General features: G+C 41.1%; 1 protein-coding gene across 2 annotated transcripts in view; it reads right to left on the bottom strand.

Moving 5' to 3' along the window:
• The window catches only part of EMCN (endomucin), a 56,909-nt gene that overhangs the window by 25,111 nt on the left and 9,336 nt on the right, over positions 1–22,462 (bottom strand). For both annotated transcript variants that reach the window (XM_074823174.1, XM_074823172.1), the window contains exons 2-5: positions 14,249–14,308; positions 11,931–12,032; positions 11,417–11,530; positions 4,322–4,444 (exon numbers count right to left, since the gene is read on the bottom strand). In XM_074823174.1, the coding sequence (XP_074679275.1) occupies positions 4,322–4,444; positions 11,417–11,530; positions 11,931–12,032; positions 14,249–14,308 (399 nt within the window). The remainder of the gene's footprint in view (positions 1–4,321; positions 4,445–11,416; positions 11,531–11,930; positions 12,033–14,248; positions 14,309–22,462) is intronic.

The raw sequence follows: 22,462 nt of genomic DNA on the forward strand, positions 1-22,462 counted from the left end.
TCTTGTCTCCCAAGCCTGAGGAGAGTTGAGCCTTCCTAAGAAACTCCCCTCAAGAGTATAGTTATACAGTTTCCCTTAACTTCACTCCTGTAAACAAAGTGAACCATCTTGGCTCAAATTAGAGAAAATAAATACATAGAAAAATCATGTCAAGCCAGAGACTGATATCCAAGTTCACCCCAAAGACTTAATGTTTGTCAAAGCTGTATGCAGGTGACATTAGGCTCTGTGAACAGGAAGGGTCAGGTGACCTGTGGTTCAGTACCTGCAGGCACAACCAAAAGCCACGCTGCTGTCCTGGCCAGACCCTGCCACTTCAATAAACTGAGACAGCAGAAATGATCCCAGGCAGGAAACATGACAGCAGTCCCCTGCCCTTCCTTCAAGGACTGTAGGAGCTCCTGAGCCTGTTATTTTTTAAACACTGCACACATCTACACACAATAAAACTACAAGCATCTTTCCCAAAGATTTTTCACCCAAATTCTGCTAGAGCATGAAAAATGAAATACAAAAATCTCACACCCTTCTCTCTCTCCCCCTGTCTCCAGTATGCAAGCAAGGTGCCAGCTCACCCTCTGTTCAGAGATTGCTCAGCCCTGCCACACAAACAAAGCTGTGCTTACTGGAGCAGTTCAGCAGGTGCTTTCAGTTTGCATTTTCTAAATAACCATCCAGTGCCTTTTCTGGTGGTGGGGTCACATGCTGCTGTTTTACAGAAAGAGAAGGACAGAAGGAAAAGCAGAATTTCACTTGCTAACATAGTTACCGTAGATGTTCTAGCTGCCTGTTCAGAGCTTACCACATCCTTTGGGGCTGTGAGTTAGGGGGCAGATGCTCTGCATAAATAATCTGGGAAGATTTCCAGGTTCATCATGAAAAGTGAGGTGTGCAACACTGGCTGTGCTGACTCTTCGTTGTGCAGTAAGAAGGACAAGGATAAAAAATCTGGCACATGGTTTGATTTGAAAATACCTGCCTGAGTAAGTTCAGTCCTGATTAGAAGCTTGACAGATGGAGAAAGAGACCAATAACTAACCTCTCCCCACTCTGTTCTCCAACGACTGCTACCCAAGCAGCCTGGATACCCTGCAGTTTGCTGCTTCTGTTTTTTGGAGGGCAGCCACATGAAACTGTGTTCACTGGCAAAACAAATGAATAAATTTGGCTGATTACTCAGAGGGGATACCACAATATAAATCAAAGCAAAATTAAGAACTTTAAAAAACCCTCCTTGCCCTGACCATTCTATAGATCTGTAATTGTGTTAAGGAGGCTTTGCTATATTCTCCATCTCCCAAGCACTTTAATTTTTGTGTCTCTCTTTGTGAAGAAGCTGAAGATACGGTGGGTAATTTTTACCTAATATCACTATCCAAAGTTCCTATGCAGTTTGCGTACAGAAACAGTCAAACCCTCCTCGTCTTACTCATAAAATTTTTCTTAGGGAGATGCCTCCTGTGAATCAAGTGAGTAGGATTTATAATTGGAGGAGTGCAATAAAGATATCAATAGATGCAGCAGGTTGATTCATCTGACAGTTTATTATAATAGATCATTTGATCTTACCACCCTGCTGGGTGAACTTAAGCTCATACTGCTTTACGGATTTTTTGTTGTTTAGGTCACAGAATAAAAAGCTACAATACCTGCAGTTTCTCAGATGTGTTTAGACTCTGACTGATCCATTAAATCTCCAATTTTTCATTAATTAAACAAAAGGAGAAAATTAAATATTAGCAAGCAATCCTCTGTGGAGGTGGAGAATGAGTAGGAAGTATATTATATATGACAGCCAAAGTTAAAGAAGTGTATGTGTCAATGGCAGGCATGCAGGCTGCTCTCTTTGCTAAGAACAGTCCCTCTTGCCTTCTCTAGCCTGGGTGAGCACTACGCAACCCCTCCTCTGTGGCTGGTGGTTTCAATCTTCTTTAATACAGCAACACTGTTCTCTGATGTTTCTCCAAGTTCTTTCCTAGGCTCCCCCACTCATTTCAGTTGCTCTCCAGCTCTCTGTGGCACTCCTCCCACACCCTGATCTTTTGATATGGCTGACTGGAAATCTCTCTTCAAAATGTGCCTTTTTCTTTTTCTGCAGCAAGAAAGGAAATTTTCACCCAAATGGCATTTTTTAAAAAATGGAATATGGTCTCAAAACTAAATATATTCTTTGCATTGAGGTTAGCCAGCTGAATTATTTGGTTAAGCATACCAAATAGAAACATTCTGTTTTGGATTCATTTCACATTAATTTGTCTTCCCCTGAGCTCCCACGCAGAAGCTGTGGCTTGTGTGACTTCAGCTTGCAAGCTCTGCTATCCCCTATGGGCTGCAGCGCCAGCCCCATTGCACGTACCAGCCTCTGCTCTGGTGAACAAAAGGTATCCAGCCCGTACATAAGCCCCTGAATGTGAAATTTCAAAGAACTAGAAAGAAATAATCTAATGGCAGTGAGAGAGTCAGCATTTCTTCTAGTCTCAGTACAGAATGAAACAACTGGCTTCACACTTGTATTGTTTTAAAAGTTATGAGGATGCAGCATATGGCTTTCCTTGGCCCTGAGCGCTTGCACATAGGAGAAGAAATCTCTTTAGATGGAACAAAAACATTTTTTCCTTAAGTCTTTAACATATACAGAGAATAAGGGAGCAAGTGTGGTCTAAAGGTGCACCCATTTGGGATAAGCTACCTAACTCATCAGGGTGAGTAATGGGATTTCTTGCATATTTAAGCTCAAGAAAGAAGCGAGGAGCTGGTGCTGTGAGGAGACAGGAAAGGTGCAAGCATAGAAATCCCGGTGCTGGAGGAAGTGATTTTGAAATGGCAGTTTTATGGGAACTCAGAATACTGGCTATGCCAAGCACCTAGACTGACTCCCCCTGGATAGATGGGCCTTTCTTTCTCAGCCAGGCAATTATAGTCCTGGAATCATGGGTAGTCCCCGAGCTCAAGAAGATTTATTGGTTTTACAGCACACTGAGCTGAGTAAGATGATGAGTTTCACAAACAGACCCAAGAAACATTGTAAAACTTTCTGGGCAAGTTTTAAATGTAAAATCTAATTGTACAAACAATGTAATAGGGAAGTCAAGACATGTGATCCATAGCCAGATACATATTACAATTTCATTTTAACCTGGAGAATTTACCTGTGTGAGAGAACCTTTAATTAAAAACATTGTCATTTACTGCTTTATTGCAGTGTACCAATGGTAAGGTTTTCATACCACGCATGTGTCTGCCAAAAGACACAAAACCCAACAGGATAATCAAGTAACTACAGCTCACAATATATGCATTATGGGGCATAGGTTTATTGAAATAATTGCAAAGAAACCTCTCTAAATCAGTGGCCTTGGATTAAAAATGAAAAAATCCCAACTTCCTTAAAATGTTTATTATTATATCTTTTTGCATGCTTCTAAGTATTTCAGTGCACACTGAGCATATACTACTCCACTTTTATATCCAACCCTATCCACTACGAGCAAAAAAATCACAGTACGTGCGCATGCTTATCTCCCACAAACACTATCCAGAGGTGGTAAAGAGTCTTGTATCCCTTGAGGGATGTTAAACATTAATAATAATTGGGATATGCAAACAAAGTCAGTGTCCTTATTGGATTTACACACGTGTAGCTGAAAGTAAGTACTGAATGAAGTGAAGGCTCAAGAGACCTTAAAGAAAACCTGAATAAGTAGTTCTTCAAGACCGAGGAAAGTTAAGCCAGCTAGAAGCATAATAAATGATCACTCATATGACCTGGCATCTACATTTCCCACAGTGTTCCTTAGTGGATAAATACACAAAACATACCCAGAAAAACGAGAAAACTAGACTGGAGCTGGGAAGAATTAATATCTTTTTGACCTTGCATGTGACCATGTTGTACTTTGAACAATGTCATTTAATTGGTAATATGCATTAACTTGCCCTCCAGATTTATTAACAATTGTAAAAATTATAGCTGTTTTCTCCTTTGTCTCCTTTGCTTTGCAGCCAGAGAATTTATCTTGATGACCTTCTCTGGCAGTCAAAGCTACACAATGACCACATACAGCATATATAAAGATTGCTATTATCTTTTGTAATTTATATCCTCCTGTAATGACATTGACTATCCCAACTGAATGTTTTGAAGTTCATCCATCACTCATCATAACTTCATAGCTAGATGACATGGACACAGCATACCCTGCATGAATAAGGAGGTGGCCCTCATTCCAGGACAATGCAGAACAAATGAAGAGATTCAAAATTATTTGCATCTTTTTAACTGTTCATATAGGAAAATATAGCATATGTTTTCAAGACTTACCTGAGGTTCCAGGATCAGAAGTGGTTTTTTGTAGAAAGATTGTAGAAGACGACAACCATCCCTTAGTAGATGAAACATCCAAACTCTCATTTTGGGCCAATTGTGTTCCACTTGTTTGTGTAGCTGGAAATGAGACAGATGTTCAGGTAAGATACACCTGTATAAGCATTGTCTTAGATCCCGGATCATCCCTCAGACAAAGCTCCCACCATCATAGCAAAGACTTAAGGTCAGAAAGCACTACAGGTTCTGGTAACTGCTTATCAAGCCATGAACCATCCCTATGGAGTTGTTACTACTGGCATAGTTGAGGCATCTTTAAAGCTCATGCTAGCATCAGAAACAGCCTCACATCTGTGCCAGAAGACAGCCTAGAGCTCTGACTTGGGAGCCCAGAATAACTAGACAGTCTTGCACCAAGAGCAACATGAGCAGAAGAGAGAAGCTTGCTTACTGCCCTCTATCTTTAACCTTCATTTAATTAAAAAAAAAAAAAAAAAAAGCAAGCTTCAGTCACAACTGTCACATAATGAGATACTGTAAAAAGTTTTAGGGGTTGTAATTAAGCGCAGAGTTAATTATTTCATTCTGTGCTGTTAAGGCCTAGGAAATAATATATCCCTGAAAATTAATGTATGAAAAATTAAAGCATCTTATTTCTGCTCTCACAGTCAAGAGAGGATCAAGGCCATCTGTGTCACAAGATTTGCAGCCTAAGGTGCGTTCAAGATGGTGGTGCAGAGCACCACCTGAGCCGGTGGAACTGAAGGTCACCAAATGACAAGAAAGAATTTAAGCTGTTCCAGCACAGTTGATAATTCCTAGGTCTATGCTCAAACCTCAGCATAACAACAGCCAAGACAGTGCCTACTGAATAAAACATAGAGGTGCCCAAGAGTAACCTTATACTTCCTTTCTGATATAAATCAGAGATGCGACTGAGCTGTAAACTGTTTTCAGTGCCTCTTCATATGAATTTCAAACACTGGAACTAAAACAAGTTTAAGACACACTTTAGTCAAATGAGTGCAACATCATGCACAGGCAACACAAGAATCCTGAGGAATGCTTCATCACATGCTTTATTCAGAAACTCTGACTACCAGTTTGGTCCCTCAAAGAACCCTTTCTTCAGGAAAAAAACCCAACACCTATTCACCAAAGAATAGGGATTCTACCACCACACACCTTTATCTTGGCCCTTCCCTTCCCCTCTTGTTTATTAACTGTGATACCTTGGAGAGGTAAGCTTCAAAAATCGATCACCTAAGAAAGAGTGAGCTGAAGCCCCTGGAGTCAGGGGTTCATACAACTTTGGGAACTGAGAGGAGCTGGACGGCCAGGAATGGTATCTTTGAATGTCAAGGCATGGCAGGAAATCGTAGGGAGAATTATGCAAAACAAGTTTAAACACCTAAAACTTTCACAGGGATTCTAGTGATGAGAAGCATAATTTCACTGTCAGCTCCCCCTAGAAACCTCAGCATTGTACTCCTTCAAGACACAAGCCTAATCTGCAGTAGAGATGAGTGTAAAAAGCCCCTCTGGCTCATTTTTTACTATAATATAATACAAGGATCTGAGAACTTAAATAATTCCTGCATTGTCATCATAGAAGCCTTGAATGAATGTTTAAAAGCAAGATTTTCCACTTTTGGTTCTTCTGGCTCAATTTTTAAATGTGGAATTTTAATCTAGGATCAATTACAAAAAAAGCAAAAAACCTCAAAGAACCTCCCTCTCCCTTTAAGACGCATGGGCTTGTAACAGTAACAGCAACCATCTTGTGGTTCCCTTATCATAAGTTAGTAAAAGCTTGCATGGGAGAATGAAAAGTAAGGCAGAATAACAGTAAGCCTTCAAGCGCAGAGACATTTGAACACAAACACACATTGTGAACGCTGCAAAACAATCAGGTGTGTGTGAGAGATGGGGAAGGAGGCAGCCAGTTGCCTTGTAACCCCACGGAGAGCTGTTTTCCCATGGGGATCACACGTTCCAGGCATCCTATCAGTCCTGGCAGCAGCCCAGCCCCAGGCGCTCCTCTTGTGTTTAGGAGCTGCAAGAACAGATTGTTCTTGGGAACATGGGCTGTGCGCTGGATATGCCTCCGTGGGGGATCAGGAGGGGAGGGATGATAGCGTTTCCATTTAATTTTTCTTTTAATATCAGGCTGGGTGAGCTTATTCCTGCGACTTGGGTGGCACCAGATATGACTCACACCTTTACCTAGGGCTTGGAGTGAAGCTTGTTGCATTTATTCCAGCAGACTGCAGAACAGGCTCCCTGCTCCCAGTGTCAAGGGGTGAAGTAAACATGCTACAGTGCAAAAGTCTCTGTGCCAGTTTTCACCACTTCCAAGACGAAAAACGCAACCTGACAGGGAAGGTTCCCCTAATTTCAGTGCTGTAAGATTAAATCCTGGCATACCAATTCTCTGCTGACTTGTGGCTTTGAAGTGGCTTGTAAGCAGCATCCAAGCTTTTCGCCTAATACACAGCATAGGCTCTACCATCAACACATTTAGCAGATCGAATCGCTTCTGTGCCAAAAGCCTATGGGAACAGAAACATCCATATCCAGTCACTGCTCGCGTACGCGACGGCAGCACTGACAGCACAGTACGCCTGCTAGAAATCTGCCTTTTTGGTAAATCCCATAACTCATATCTATGCAAGGTTTAATTTGATCTTAACAGGAGGAGACAGTGCAAGTCCTCACTGCAGTGCCCGTGCTCTGCGCGGGAACAGGCGGGGGACTGCGCGGGCACATGGTGACTCAGTTCTGCCGTCCCTACTGACACATCGCTGCAGTAATTCATCACGCTCCAGCTCAGCCAGCTGCAGCAAAGATTTCTGCTTGCCTGGCAGGGGGAGGCCTGGGCTCGCAGAAAAGCAGCACAGCAGAGAAGGGCGGCTGCGGCTGCTGCTGCTGCCGCAAAAGCACTCACATCATCGGTTAATGGGTTTGTTGTCAACAGCTGATTATGAATAAAAATGGTAAAGCAGTAAAGATTGTACAATAGCTGTCCAAATGGGGATGATTGCTGCAGCAGCAGAACTCCCTGGTGGTGATGAAGCTCTCCCTGCTGAGATTTTGATAAGATAAATGACTATGTGTTAACACGTATTTGTCAAAGGGATAATCAACAACAGGGAACCTGAAGCTGCTTTGCAAAGCTGCTGTCTGAGCCTCAGGTATTTCTTTACTCTTTGTGCTCTGAAAACCCTTCATTTTCTTTAACCAGCTGAAATTTGACACATATCCTCACTTGATTTTAGCATGATTTTCTACTTAACCTATGTATAATCCACATATATTTTGGAATTTCCCAACAGTACTTTAAATTTTCTTTTCAGCAGGCTGTTACCTAACTAGCTTTGACATCATAAGATGCTTCAAGTAAGCAGCAAATACTCTGCATATACTCTATGCACTGCAAAGAATATAGACATTTGTACGTGTGTTGAAACCTTCTTGACCAGTCAATGAATCACGGAAAGACCTTCACAAGGCAGAATGAACTGCACCCAAACCATGTTAAAATGCCAGCATGAGGGCTTTGTCAGTTGGAAGACGAAACCTTCTCCCTTAAGCTCGTATCTTTAGCATAAACACACATATAGGCCTCGCCCCTGTAATTAATAGTCTGAGAAACCGTTTGCATTAATGAATGCATTCATGAAAGCTTTGAAAAATCCCAGTGTAGCAAAACCAATGCAACTTCACTCCCATTCAGAGGAATGGAAATTGGCTAGGGAGGTAACCAAGCAGATCTCAGTTTTAATGTTTACACCCATAACTGATTGCATCTGCTGTCTGCCAACTTTACATTTTCTAGTAAGCAAAAAACCCCAAGTATTTAAAAATATATGTTTTAAAACATCTCTCTGCCTAACATATCTCAGCAGTCAACTATACTCAGTGTTTACCTATAGCATGCAGTAACGACCTGAGGACAATTGAGCAATACATGTTACCATAACCCTCTTCTGGTAGTTTTACCAAAGTAAAGCTTCCTTCTTAATTACCAGCAGTTTGATAAAAAAAGTTAATCTTCTCCACTCTTTCCTTTTCTCACTTTTTAATATTTAGTATTTCATTGCACCATGATGTATCATCATCCAGGAGAGCAGCATGAGATAAATCAGAAACACAACAGCCAAAATCCACTCTTACTTGTAATTTAATACCTTGAGCACTGACCTTGCATAAGATGCTTGCTCCATATCCAAGGGAGGAAGAACACAATATTTTGTTGCATTTAATTTTGTATTCCCTTTCATAACTCCAGGTGTTCTAGGATATGAAATCCTGATTGCAGATGCAACTTGCTGTAGTTTGGCACCATATAAATTCTTGTTTTTGGGGCTGGACTGCACAAGTGAGGTCACTCTGACTAAATGTGAACGATTGGATTTGACCCCTTATATTAATAAATAAGAAAGTTAAGGAGACAAGTCTAATTGCTGTTGTCCAATATAATAAACAGGGCAGGAGGGCAAAGAGGGAGAGATAGTACTTATGGCCTGCAGAGGAAAAGAATACTGAAGACTTTAAAAAAAAAAAAAAAAAAAAAAGACAAAGCCGTTTGCATGATTTCACAGCGTAAAGAGCACTGGGGACTCTTCCTGAATGTATAATAAAAGGTGACAGCAGCCACAGAAATTGCAGTGGAGACAGGAAGCCCTGTCAAATCTCTGCTGTGTGAATGCAATCATTTGCTGAAGCTTTTAGCAGGAATTGAAGCAGAAAAAGTGATGGCCTCTATTACAAAATAACAGAGGTGCCTGCTTTGTATTAAAAATCAGGTGTAGTAAAGGTAAATTTTGAAGTGTCATAAAGGTACCACCAATTTCTGCCTCAGTCCCATATGGCCAGTCCAAAAAGGGGGAGCAGTGAGTGCTAGTGAAAAAGAGAGAGTAGACAACTTTCATCTCCTGTCCATTTTGAGAGCTGCAGTCTTGCTACACCTGAGCTCGCTTCAGGGATCGCAACTCCCCCAGCCCTGCGCTGCTGCTGGGGATGCTGGCAGGGGCTCGGAGGATGCAGTGAAGCCAACGGCACCTCGCTGTGCCAACATGTGGAATGGAAATGGAGAGATGGCTGTAGCCAGCAGCCAGACGGTGGTCGAGGGATCTGTGGGTTTTCTGCAAGGGCTGGTCGCACATCTGCACAGCCCCTGTGCCATGCCCTGTCCCAAAGGCTCTACCTTGTGTCCTGTCCCACTCCTTTGTGCTGAAGCCAAGGTTAGGACTTTCTTGAAAGGTAGACCAGAACTTAGTCTTAAAAAACACTAAATTGGTTTTCACATACACAGTTTTTCCAAACACTACTTAGTGTTGAAAGAAAATACAATCTTTTAATCAGGGCAGTCCCCAATGTCTTCTTTAATACTCCTTTTTACAAAGGGGAGTGAGAGGCAGGTAAGCCCTGTTTTTAGGTTCATTTATGAAGCATTTTTATCACAAGTTTTTTGGGGTTTTTAGATTAAATAATAAGTTTTTAAAGGAACTAGGGACTGAACTCTAGCTGGTGGGAAGAGAACACAAGAGGAATAGAAAGGAAATGCATTAGTGGAAACTTCACACCCAGGCCTGTTGTACCTCCAGCACCACCGTACCCCCAGCACCTGTTTTTCGGGGCATCAGTTCAGAGCGGTGGCTGGAGCTAAGCTGCACTGGCAGGCATGCCTTTCCTTGTTAGCTTTCCTTCCCCTGCCGGGAGCTCTACCTGTCACCAAGGTTTAGTTCCAGGTGGCTGTGTTGCTCCGGTACTCACAAGCCAGGAACCTCAGCCAAACCAAAAGGACTACAAATTGCATTCGTAACGCAATGTGCCCACAGGGTCACAAATGCAAGCTTAAAAAGGTTCTTTGTGGCCTTCGGTATCACTTCAGCAGCTCATGCATCAGCCAGACTGTATTCTGTGACTCACCGATACTGGCATTCAAAAGCCAAGCCAAAAATCAGAAGAGTTCAGGCTGACAATCAAACTACTCCCTACACCAAGCACAGCAGGAAAGCTGCATCAGCAGAAGATGTAACCACTACGGGGTTGGTGATTGCTCTCCAGGCAGCTTAGCAGGCTCAGGTCCATGAGGTGTGGCTTTAAAGGAGAACTTGCACAAAGAAAGCATGCAGTCTGTTTCATAGGAGTCCCTTTTCAGGCAAGAAAACCAAGTGAAGAGAATTCAAGTTCTAATCGTTTGTGACAGTTCAGTATGCTCTAAATATCAATTCCGAAAACGTTGGTGTACCACTGACTGCTGAGTTAAATATCTAGAGTATTTATTTTTAATTTTTGAGTCAATTAAATATAAAAAAAAATAATATTTCAAAGCTCTGGTTCATCAAAAGACATTTACAGTCTTTTGTAAGCAAATATTTACAGTGCAGTTCATAGACAAAAAAGGGAGACTGAATTTCATCTTAAGTTTACTGAGCTCCTTTTGGATGTTGTTATACTTGTTTAAATTAATCAAACTACTTGCTGGGTACATGGGATTTTTTTTAAATTTATTTTATTTTTCTAGAATCCAGTCTGATGCACTTGGCCAACACACATGTTATTCTGAAGATTCATGGGCAACAAAAGTATTTCCTAAGATTGATGCAGGGTAATTAGTTCCACCTCTCTGCTTTCACTACTGTGACTCATAGTAATATAGAACACAATTAACTGTAGCATTGTAACACATATAAAAATTTAAAAAAAGGGAGGCTGTTCTGACACCACTCTGATCACATAGAATCATTTATTGTTGATGAAATACTTATAAAAAAACCCCCACACCACAGAAGAAAATAAAAAAAATCAAAAACTTCCAAATACATCTCTCCCAATTACAGGGAGATTAAAATCCCGTGTAATGGCTTCAGATCACCTCCACTACAAATTAAAGGTATAATATTCTTTGTGTAAGATTCTAGGGCAAGATTCATTAAGATATGTAATATGGTAGGCTGAATAGCTCTGCTTTCCCAAACCTCCAAATCCATAACCCAAACTAATCTTTTTAACCTCCTTTTATTGCTCCACACTATTTTACAGCATACAATGAATCAGAAATGGCTCAGTGAAATTATCACTTACTGTTTGTTGTGCTGTCACTTTGATCTGCCGATGTAGTGGTCACTTTTACTGGTGGTTGTGTTGCTGTATCTTGTGTTATTTGTTGTGTAGCATTAGGTGAAGGAGGCGTGGAGTCTAATAAGGAACAAAATGAAAATGTTTTCCTTAAATTTGTATACACACACCACACACACATATTGCCCTGTTTTCAGCCTAGTTTTACATTACCAAAAGAATATTTCATTTAAATTGAAGATCAACAGGGACAGGACTCCCTTCGCTGTGGAGGAAGCCACTCTCTGTCCCATCAGTGGTCATCCTACTGAACACAACCCTGTGATAACGCAGTTACAAGGCCTGGCTTGGATGTGTCTTGAGCCTGATCAGGAGGAAGATGCTGAGCACACCTGCAAGGTTTCACCAAAGAGTTCACTATCTGTAAAGCAAATTCCCAAACCAAGAGGCACTGCTGCTTAATTTCCTGAACAACCACTGGAACAGCATCAACAATTAGCTCAAAGAAATTTTCACTTACTGCTTGTGATGGATTCATTTGTAGCTCTGACTGCAGTTGTTGCCAGCACCGACGCTTGCAATGTTGTTGCTTGTGAAGTTGATCCATTCACAGCTTCCGTTACTGCAAGAAAGGCATTCACATCTTTATTGATTTATTTTATCATGCATAAATAGACATCACGTACATCTATCTGCCTTCTCTCACAAAGGCAGTGAAATTCTGTTTAATGTCTGACCCTTACAGCGCTTTCTTACCCACACATTTTTAAAGAAGATTCAAAGTGCATATGGTTAGTATCAGAGGGAAGGTTTGGCCTGTGGACAAGCCCCAGTTGAGTCTTCTTCTCTGGCTAGCTTTCCCAGACCCTCTTCCTCTGCACCCATATTTCTGAAGGGAAAAAACCCACCTGACAGGCCTTCCTCTGAGGTGTGCAGCAGAGCTTGGGACACTGTGGATGAGATGAATAGCTTTCTCTAGTAAGTGCTATTCCCCTGGGTGAATTTGGTGCCCTTTTTAAGGTGACTTCTGGTAATTCTCTCCTCCAGAGGGGTGAGATTTGACAGCTGAGGGGAGGGGCAAGGGCTCCCTCAGGCAGCAGGGATCACCTTCAGCTGCTGCTGGTACAGAAAGAGGGGAGCACAGATGCCCAAACATCACTAAGGCAATAGCAATGTTTAAATCAGCGTGTGCATAGATGGCATACTGCAGGTCCTATGTGCTCCTGACACATGATCAAGGGAACAGACTGGCCAAATTGGTGCCCAGGAATCTGGGCTAAAAAAACCATAACTAATCATTTTAAGAGCCCAGCTTTCACTTCTGTAATCTAATACAAACAGAAAGTGCTACTGTCAGCTACAGAGGCTCATTTAAATCCCTGACAACAATCTGTGTCCTACTACCTCTTCTAGCACTTTTCATGGATGGGATACATGAAAAAGTAGGAACAAATCATGATGTGACAGGTCATTTTCTCTCATATGACTTGAGTACTTCTAAATGCAATGTTCACACCGTAACTTTTAAAATATAGCTTATACTCTCTTCTTCCACCCTCAGTTTGCTGGTGCTTCACCTAGAATAGCAGTGCCTCAAAGAATGGACCTCCTTGGGAGCTTGCTCCACACCCACAAACTGCTTTAATCTCATAGTGGACTTCTGATGCTTTTTATAGGCGTAAATAACAATACTGCTTTCCCTTCTGTGTGACAAAAAGCTTCAAGAGAAATTTCAGTGAAACATTTGAAGCGATTCACTGTGAGGTGTTGGGTCTTTACGAAATGTCTTTGAAGCAGACATTAACATCAGTATTTTTGAAACACAAAAGAACTGCAACACAATTTGAAAAGGACTAATTCTTCTGCTGTAATAAACATAACATATGCATACTTCACCTGGCTGCATCTTATTCACCTCCATTACTAGCATTTCAAGTGTATACTTCATAATCATCTCAGTGTTTTCAGCTCCAGACTCATTAGTATTGCTAGTTATCAAAAAATAGAATCCTGTGTCCAAGTTTTCTTCTCTCACATGCATCACTTATTACATGCATCATTTATTACATGCAGCAGTCTTCAATATTCAAACTACTAAAGGAGTTGATATTTAGCTCCCATGAATGAAGTACGGTCAATATTGATTTTTTATAACTACAAAGCTACACAATAAAGAGAATTGAATGTGTCAGTTGAAGTTGTAAACCACAATCACAGACTTTTACCATCTGAAGCAGAGAGAAAGAGAGAATGCATCTTTTGAAACTGAGAACACTGGTGCCACCCCCTTACCCCCAAAGTGAATCTCAACATCAGTAGCTTCAAGAATTTATCTGTAGCATTTTTGCAAGTGACAGCTTTGTGTACATGTATTCTCTCCTTTTAACTGAGGTCCAACATTGGCATATATTACTATGAAAGTCCATGTCCCCTTCTGTCTCTCTACACCCATCAAATCACCGACTTCCTGCTGCCATATCCCTTAACTGATGCTGCCCAAATTATTCTCAATCTGACCTCTTGAACTATGAGTATTAGCTAATTTGTTAATATCTGATCACACTTGAACCACTCCTTGAGAGCATAGGAACTCACAGAATTTCAGCCTTTTTCACCTGAAACAAAAATTACAGCCTGCTCAAATTAACCCTCTCCTTACTAAGATCCCTCAATCCTTTCTTCCCAAGAGTTTTGTCAGAGGCCCAGGGAAATACATTGATCTACAGTCACCTTACATGAAATAATTCACCTAATTCCTCCCAGAAGTTGGAAAAGTTGAAAGCTAAAAAGTCAATGGGAGCTTCAGACTACCTGATAACAGTGAATTTGAACACTTACCCGACTTTGACGTTGATGCAAAAACATTTTCACTGACAGTAGTGGTTAGAATACCATTTTCTGAAATAAACACAGAAAGAATTATATTACTTCAGCCACCTTCCAGAACTATTTAGTGCTGTATATGCATATAAGGCAGAGAGCAGCAAGAACCTTTCTGGAAAACCAACCTCAGAAGCTTATTACAAGAAGCAACCAAATCATATAACCCTGCTAGCAATCTTTTCAAGCTGTATCCTAAATCTCTTAGCTTTGCCTGCACTGCTGTAATGAGGATCATCTGCTATGGCCTTCGCCCTTGGACTGTGGGTTGTTTTCTGACAGATACTAAAATCTCTAATACTAGTTTGGAAAAAAAAAAAATGGAGTGGTTAAAGGTGTGTTGCTAGCTCCTCCTCTCCTTGAGTACAACCACAGCTGCTCTGGGTCTTCAGGGTGAAGGATTAACTAAAATCACTGGCTGCAGGAGTAAGCACCCCTTCTGCCTTGGAGGAACAAAATTGAACTAGCTCCTTGACTAGTACAAGCACTTCAGGAGGGGTTTTCAGCATCACCCAGACCCCTGCATTTGAGGGGAAGAGGAGAATTCACAGAGCATGGCTCAGGAAACACCAGGTCAAGTAATGACTGACTTTCCCCATTGCTCTCAAGGCAGTGTTCCAACTGTTGGGAGTTTACTGCAGTAAATGATGCCAGTCTTAAAAATCCTAGGTCAAGCTAGTAGGTGAATGTCTCCAATATTGCAAAACAAACCCCACAAAAAAATCAAAAAACCCCCCACCAAACCAAAAGCAAAGTAATTTCTATATCTTCTGGGTGTGCTGAAAAGTTGTAACAGCATAACTCAACTAGAGTTTTGGCTTCAAATAAGGTTTTCGGTCTTTCTGGGGTGTTCATATCTTTCTAGTAAAAGAAGCTGGAGGGGTGATGAAGGGAGTGCAAAAACTACACTGAATCAGAAACAGTGGCATTTCTCAACCATTTTACACTGCTGTGAGACAAGGATGGGTACATTTGGGGAGGAAAAGATCAGCTCTGTGACTGAATGGGAGAGCAACATGGCACAGACTAATCCCCCAGTGCTTTCAGGTTTGGAGCGTGACATCCTGTCATGCTGCATTATCATGCTGTAATACAGACATCACAAAACTGAGTCAGGACAGCATGTCACTATTCTTGTGTGACTCCATTCATGGTAATATCTGCTGGCATTCTCTCTTTTTTTGGCTACAGGGCAGAACAGTCAGCTTTGTTCTCTTTGCTCAGCGTGCTGCGCTCTGATTAACATTTCACGAGTACCACCCGAGGCCTGCCAGAGTCACAGATCTAACCTGGAAAAAAACCCCAACATAATACAATTGCAGGAGCTCTGTGGGCACATATTAAGGTCTAGTCAGATGAGCCCTTACAACTCCTCTTCAAGCAGTGTAAGGTGTTATCAGCCCTCTTGGCACCTGTGCATTTCTAATGCATCTCAACTGGGATGTTGCCCCTTCCCAGTGAACCCCACTTTCTTGGATATCTTTTCTACATATGCTGATGCCTTCATAATGCTTCATCACAGCATGTGCTGGATCAGTTTGATATGGGCATATCCCATATCAAATTAAATCAGTTCCCCATGGGCCTGCTACTGCCCCAGTCCTACTCCCCAGGACATGTGAATATAGTCGGGCTAGGCACAGCCCCTTGCACCCTGCATTTAAAATACTAGTTTTCCTGCCATTTAGTTACCCAGTCAGAATAACTCTTCACAATCCACACTTGAAATACTTTGAAATTTTATCCAAATAGACCAAAAAGCACTCTTGTTTCCCTAAACAACAAACATTTTTCCATCTCTTCATTTTCAGTACGAGCTGCTGACAAAGCTCCTGTAATTCCCCACGCCACAAGGCCACAGCACTAAAACAGAATGTTTTTTCAACAGTGCCTACATTTCATATGGTTTGTTATAACATCTCTCAGTAACTACCATGTCTATAACACCAGCTAAACGCACTAGCTGGCCAATTAGCTCATTACGTAACTCGACTTTGTGGAAAGCCCATTGCAATACTTAGAATATAAAGCCTTTAAAGACGTTCCGTTTAATAACCATATTGATAGGCCAAGATTTCCTCAAAACTAAAAAAAATTGAGAATTTAAGTCACAGTTTTGTTATGTTCACAATTTGCTGATTTTATCACAGGCTAGAGATAAACTAAGGTAAATTTGATTAGGAGTAGAATAAAGTAGAGTTTTATAAATTAATTGTTTTCTTAAAATGGTGGATAATTAAGTATACTTTAAAATCAAGTTGAAAGCAACACACAAAAATGCTTCAAACTCACCAGGATTTGGGGGGGAACTGGTTGATTTTAAAAAGTGGTAGAACTGGTGGCTTATTATGCTCTTATTTGCAATGTTAAGTTGTGACTAAGGAGAATCCTATGGGGGATAAAAGCAAGAAATCAAAAATGACTGAGAAAAGAGCTTTGGCCAATTAGAGACTGTTGCTAGACAAAGAGAGAGACAGAAAGATTCATTTTTCTGCTCATGTCAGGTTGGCTGCAGCCTCAGATGATGAACAAGCAAGTAGTTACAATTGCGTGGTTTTCAGCAAATTTAGATGCAGTGATCCCTTTGATACAAAAGCACCTCAATGTACTCTGATGTGGGAGTAGCCAAAATCTACCCAGCAATTGCTCCCCCACACAAACCTCTCTCATATGCCATGCTTGCTAGCAATAAACTCAGCCAAAACAGCATAGGTGACCTGTGATGTAGCACCCTTGTGTCTGGAGAACATGCATGGAGCTAAAAGGTGCTCAGATGTGACACTGGGCTGAATAAAGGGATGGTGGTGGTAAAATCCAAAAAGAAAAAAAAAAATGTCTAAAAGCAGATAAGATGAGAAGAAATCAGAACTGGGAGAAAGATTACAGAACAGGAAGAAGACGAGAGGGGAAGGGCAGGAAGGCCCAGAGACAGTAAGACAATAAGGGTGGCAGGGAAAAACAAGAACGAATTAAGAAGAGCTTGAAAAACTTTTGACCCATGGCCACAAGGCCAAAATGAAAAAAACCAGTAACTGTTGGGTTGTTTGTCTTTTTTTTTTTTTTTCTTTCAGGTTCACAGAATTTCCCTTTATTGTCTTTTATGGCTTGGATTTAAATGGTACATTTGTTCTAAAATTAAAGCAACAGTACAATCATTTGTATCTGGTCTTCAGACATGATTTAAAAATGAAAGAACTGAAATACTGAACTTTCTTTTTTAAAATTCAGAAGGAGTTCCTGAATTCAGCCAGGGCTGACCAACAGCCACAATCGTCCTCAAACTGCAGGTTTTGATGTAGGTTTCAGTCTCCAAGGTCTGAGCTTGGAGGTCTCATAATTTCTTCCCTCTCTCTCTCATTATTTTTACCTTTACACTGGGAAGACTAAGATAAGCTGGTTTTGACCTTGTGTTAATTAGGTGCCTGTTATTGCTATAATCAAGAGAGAAAAAAAAACAGAAATGACTGCATGATATTAAATCAGTAGTTCTGTTTATACACTACAGGATACACAGGGCACAAGCAACTAAGTTTACAACACTAAATGAAACAGCTAATACAAAAGTGGATGCCAGAAAGCCAAAACAAAAACATTTTTAAAGACTAATAGATTGTTCAAAATATACATTGATTATATTCATTACATGAATTACTTAATTTAAATGCTGTCTGGTTTGACATCAATATCTGATTTTGAAAATAGATTATTTTCATGGAAAAGTCACTATCATTACAGAAAGAGTGAGTGAAATGGTCTGTCTGACATTTTTTCACTTGACCTTGCACTAGGTAGACAGAAGCATACGTTCATATTAAAATCCCTCCATTCAGATGAGCACTGGTTAGGCCACAGCTGAAGTACTTGGTCCAGTTTAGGAAGGGTGTTGAGAAGAGTGTGGATGCCTGGAGGTAGGGGGGTTAATGGAGAACCATAAAAATCATCAGCAGTCTTGAAAAAAATAACCTCTCAGGAAGGATGGCAAAAATTGCATTTGTTTAGCCCAGAGAGGGGAAGATTAACGGAAGACATGATAACAGCACTCAAGTAAGTGATTGACTGCAGCAAAGACAAAGGAATAAACTTCATTAAGTCCACTGAGGATGAAACTAGAGGTAATGGACAAAAGAAATTTGGACTAGAAACTCTGCAGGATTTTGATGCCTGTGTCAAGCTGATGGCGTAACAGCCAGGAACTAGCATTTTAACCATTTTCCTGATGAGGAAGTAAAATATTCCTGCTCAAAACCAGACCAATACCCAAAAGGCTGTAGCTGGGAGCAATTACCAAAGACGTGTCCTGAAGAAACCTGTACATTCCCTGCTTCAAGGCTATAAAGCAGACTCTACAGGTGGTGTTGTTATATTGTTGTTTATTGCATATTATGTGATATTATCATTGTTTGTGTGACCCTGTGCCTTTGCCATTATACACAAGACATGGAGAAATCAAAGTTGTTTTCTTGCTGTCTTTCCACATGATCAGAAATAAATACTGATCTTTTTCCAGGAAGCAAAATGATAATTCTTCCAGCCCCCACGACCATGACAGAGCCTCCTGTAACAGTTGCTCCAGCAGTATCCATGGTAAGACTGTACTCTTCATCTGATGTTTTGTCCCTTCTGGAGAAAGTTATAGCTGTCCTTGTGAGAAAAGCTGGTACTGATATTCTCAGAGTTCCCGGTAGATAACTGCTGCCTGGCAATATACACAACCTGTTTACTCTTACCTTGGAGCTCTGTTGTCTATTATGTTTTCTCTTTCATATATTGCTGCTTCATCTCTTCATTCTCTTCTCTGATCTTTTCCCAGGCCCAGTGTAGTTCTTATACTTCTCTTGTTTCTGTTTTCACTCCTCACCCATCTTTCTTTCCCAGTTCATGACCTTCTACCCTAAACCTTGAGATAAATTTCTTTTTTCTTTTGTAATGCATTTTGTGTAAGTGTTCACACATCCTCCAAAGAAAAAAAACCATGGTTTGCCTAGATGAGTAGTTCAACTCCCATCAACCTGTCATTGCATAAATACCGCTCCCATATGCATAGAGCAAAACCAAGTCTTAGGCACTGCTCAAACCCTACTCAAGTCCTCCAAACAGAACTCAAGTGCACCTGAATGCATTCATTTAGGGATCAAACTTAAGGTTTAATTCCTTCTACCTGGTGAGGTTTAGCATTTAGATGCTCTTGGGCTTTCCTTCTCAGTAATGTTTTGTGGACGCCCAGGTTGCACTTCCAGCTGAGCCGAGGAAAGCCGAGTGCTACAAGCAGTGTTCAGAAAACCCAGGCTCAGTTTTCTGAACAGCTTCAGAATGATATTCTGCCGAGATACATATAAAGATAGTTTAAAGTAGCTGCCACCTATGCTTATGGCTGGTTTGTAATGATACAGTGTTGGCCAGTTCTCCAAGGATCTACCCAGTTTCCTGCATGTCTGTGACATCCACACTGCAGTACTGTGCTACCATAAATAGTGTGTGAGCTTGCCGGTTTATCGCTTTCCTGGATATATCATCACAAATGAGATAAATGGCTACAACTGCAGAGTAGAGATTACTCCATCCTCCCTGGAATGTCTATGTAGAACAATACGGTTTAATTAGTTTAGATGGAGCTTCTGGAACTTAATCTGCCTCATTCAGATCAGTTTGGGTATTTCTATGCATTTTGCCACACAGACACCCCTTGTTTCCCATTTTCCAACTGATAAAAGAATAATAATAATATGTTCTTATTTTCTAGAGGACTACAAACTGCAACACACAATGGCACCACACTCCAGCATTAACAGAGTTATGCAAGAAACAGATATTTGCAGGTCAAATCTCAACTGCATTTGCAGTTTATATCATTTGGATTTTATAGAATAATAATAATATGGATACAAGCGGCAAAGTTTGCATTTGCAACTGATCTCAGCTTTTTCAATATTTTGGTTTGTCTGAAGCATGTGTTCAGTGCAGAATCAACCCTCTGAAAATACTGCAGAAAGCTGTAATGTAGGACAGAGCAAGGAATGGGATTAATTTTAGATAACTGTTGTTATTTCAGTCCTCCCTCTGCATTTCTGCAGTTTATTTTATTTGCACTACATACAGCTTTTTTTTCCCCTCCACATTCTAATTGCACAAATATGAGCTACCTAGAGAAATGCATTGCCAGAAAATCTGCAGGTTCAAGACAGGTATGTTTCTAAGAGCAGAGGAGTTTATCTACAGTATTTTGATAAATCTTAAGAACTGTCTTCCCTGTGGTATTTTCAATTTCATCTCAAGTATTTTGTTAAGACTGAAATTGTGACATGAAACTTCCCCAAAATCAAAAAACAGTGTTGAATTTTTGTCATAGGTTAGTTGCTGGTTGGCTAAAAATTACTAACCCATCCTATGCAAATTATTTAGAAAAACAGCAAGCACTGCAAAAAATCTTAGAGGAAGCATAGATGCTTCCGAATCACTAAAACTTCCATTTGGGATTTACTGTTAGAAGAGGCTTAAGTGAAATTTTAACAGTATTGTTCAAAACCATCAATTCCTTTCTTCCTGTTCAAAATCTCTAAAATCACAAATACAAAATCTATAAATTAAACATTCCAGAATTTTTTAAAAAATAAAGTATTAAAAGCCTGCAGATATTTTGTTCTAAAAGAATTAATTTGATAAAAGTAATACTCCTTATAGTACATTTAATCCTTAAGGACTCATATGTTAAATCTTTCCTCTATAGTCATAGCAGCAAGATTTTAAGTGGGAATCAAGGTTCTGATGTAATCCAGTGAATGTCTGGAGCTGATAACAGTGTGTAGTGAAGGATGTTAAACAAAGCCATTCGCAAACTTCATTAATTTGAAGCAAACTCAAAAATACACAACCTTCATGTCTTCATCATATTTCTTCAGTATGCTAAAGCAATACAAGGTATGGCATGCCTCACACATACATTCAGCTGTGTTTGTGATTGTATCTGCCCACAACTGTTCAACGCTGTGACAGCACTTGGTGAAAGAAAAGCCGCATCCCTAATGGGGGTCCCATGCTGGATTACCGCCACTGCAATGTCATCACAAGTCAGAATTGCTTTTCCACTTCTGAAAATGCTCTTAATGCAGCCTTCTGCATTAAGTTCCTCCTCAGGATTTCCTCCGTTGTGTGTATCTTACAACAGCGAGTGGAAAGACTGTGTGGACCCTGACAAAGTTACACAGGTCATGTTTAAGGTGAACCCCTGTGAGATGTACTTGGATACTACAGGCAGTGCTAAAAACCATAAGGAGAGGGAGAGAGGCCGTGTTCTTTGCTGCCTGATGCCAACCAGCTGGAACCCCATGACTCCCACTGCCTAGGGAGGTGGGAAACCACCTCCTGTTTGCCAAGCTGTTACCTTCCTTTCAGTCATGCCTGTCTTCAGCAGCAAACCAAAAACATACTATACAAATCCTACATGTTGAGATCTTACATTTAAGTTTAACTTTCTACTTCCCCACTGTAGCTCCTGGTCCTGGTTTGCAGGCTGGTGTCACAGGACAGAGAAGACCTGCTATAAAAGAGTGGGAAGAAACATGAAGCATGGGGGAAGACAGCAAGGCAGGAAGGAGAAGCTCCTGGGCCAGAGGGCGTAGCACCCTCCCTGCAGAAAGCAAAAGAACCTGAAAACAGAAGACAGAGGAAGACATTAGGGAAGGGAGACCAAAAATGCAAAGCCCTGTAGCTGGAAAGGGAGACAGGGACAGGGCTGCTCCAGTGTGGCCTGGGAATGGACAGCAGCAACTGGGGCAACGTGGGACTTCGGCTCTGCAGAGGAAACGCAGACTGGGTGGGTTGGATGCACCCGGCAGCAAGAGCTGAGGAGAGGAAGGAAAGGGAGGGAGCTGCTGCAATTTCTCCAGCAGAGGAAGGGGAAAAGGCAGGAAATGCAGCTTTGGTGCCAGCACTTCCCCAGTGCTCCTCCTGCTTTCCCAGGCATGTGGCTAACATGACCTAACACCTAGCACTAGCAGAGAGCTGCTGGGAATTACTAATTCCCAAAGCAAACAGCACTGTTTCCACAAATCCTGTTCAAAGCACCCAGCAAACAGCTCTTGCATAGGGAGCCACCACACAGAGAAATACTGAAAAAGCAGCTGCCAGAGGACCGGCCTCAGCTAACATGGCTGTGGGTTGTTGAGGGCTCCCCCT

The sequence above is a fragment of the Strix aluco genome, chromosome 4, assembly GCF_031877795.1.
Source record: "Strix aluco isolate bStrAlu1 chromosome 4, bStrAlu1.hap1, whole genome shotgun sequence".
NCBI classification, from domain to species: Eukaryota; Metazoa; Chordata; class Aves; order Strigiformes; family Strigidae; genus Strix; species Strix aluco.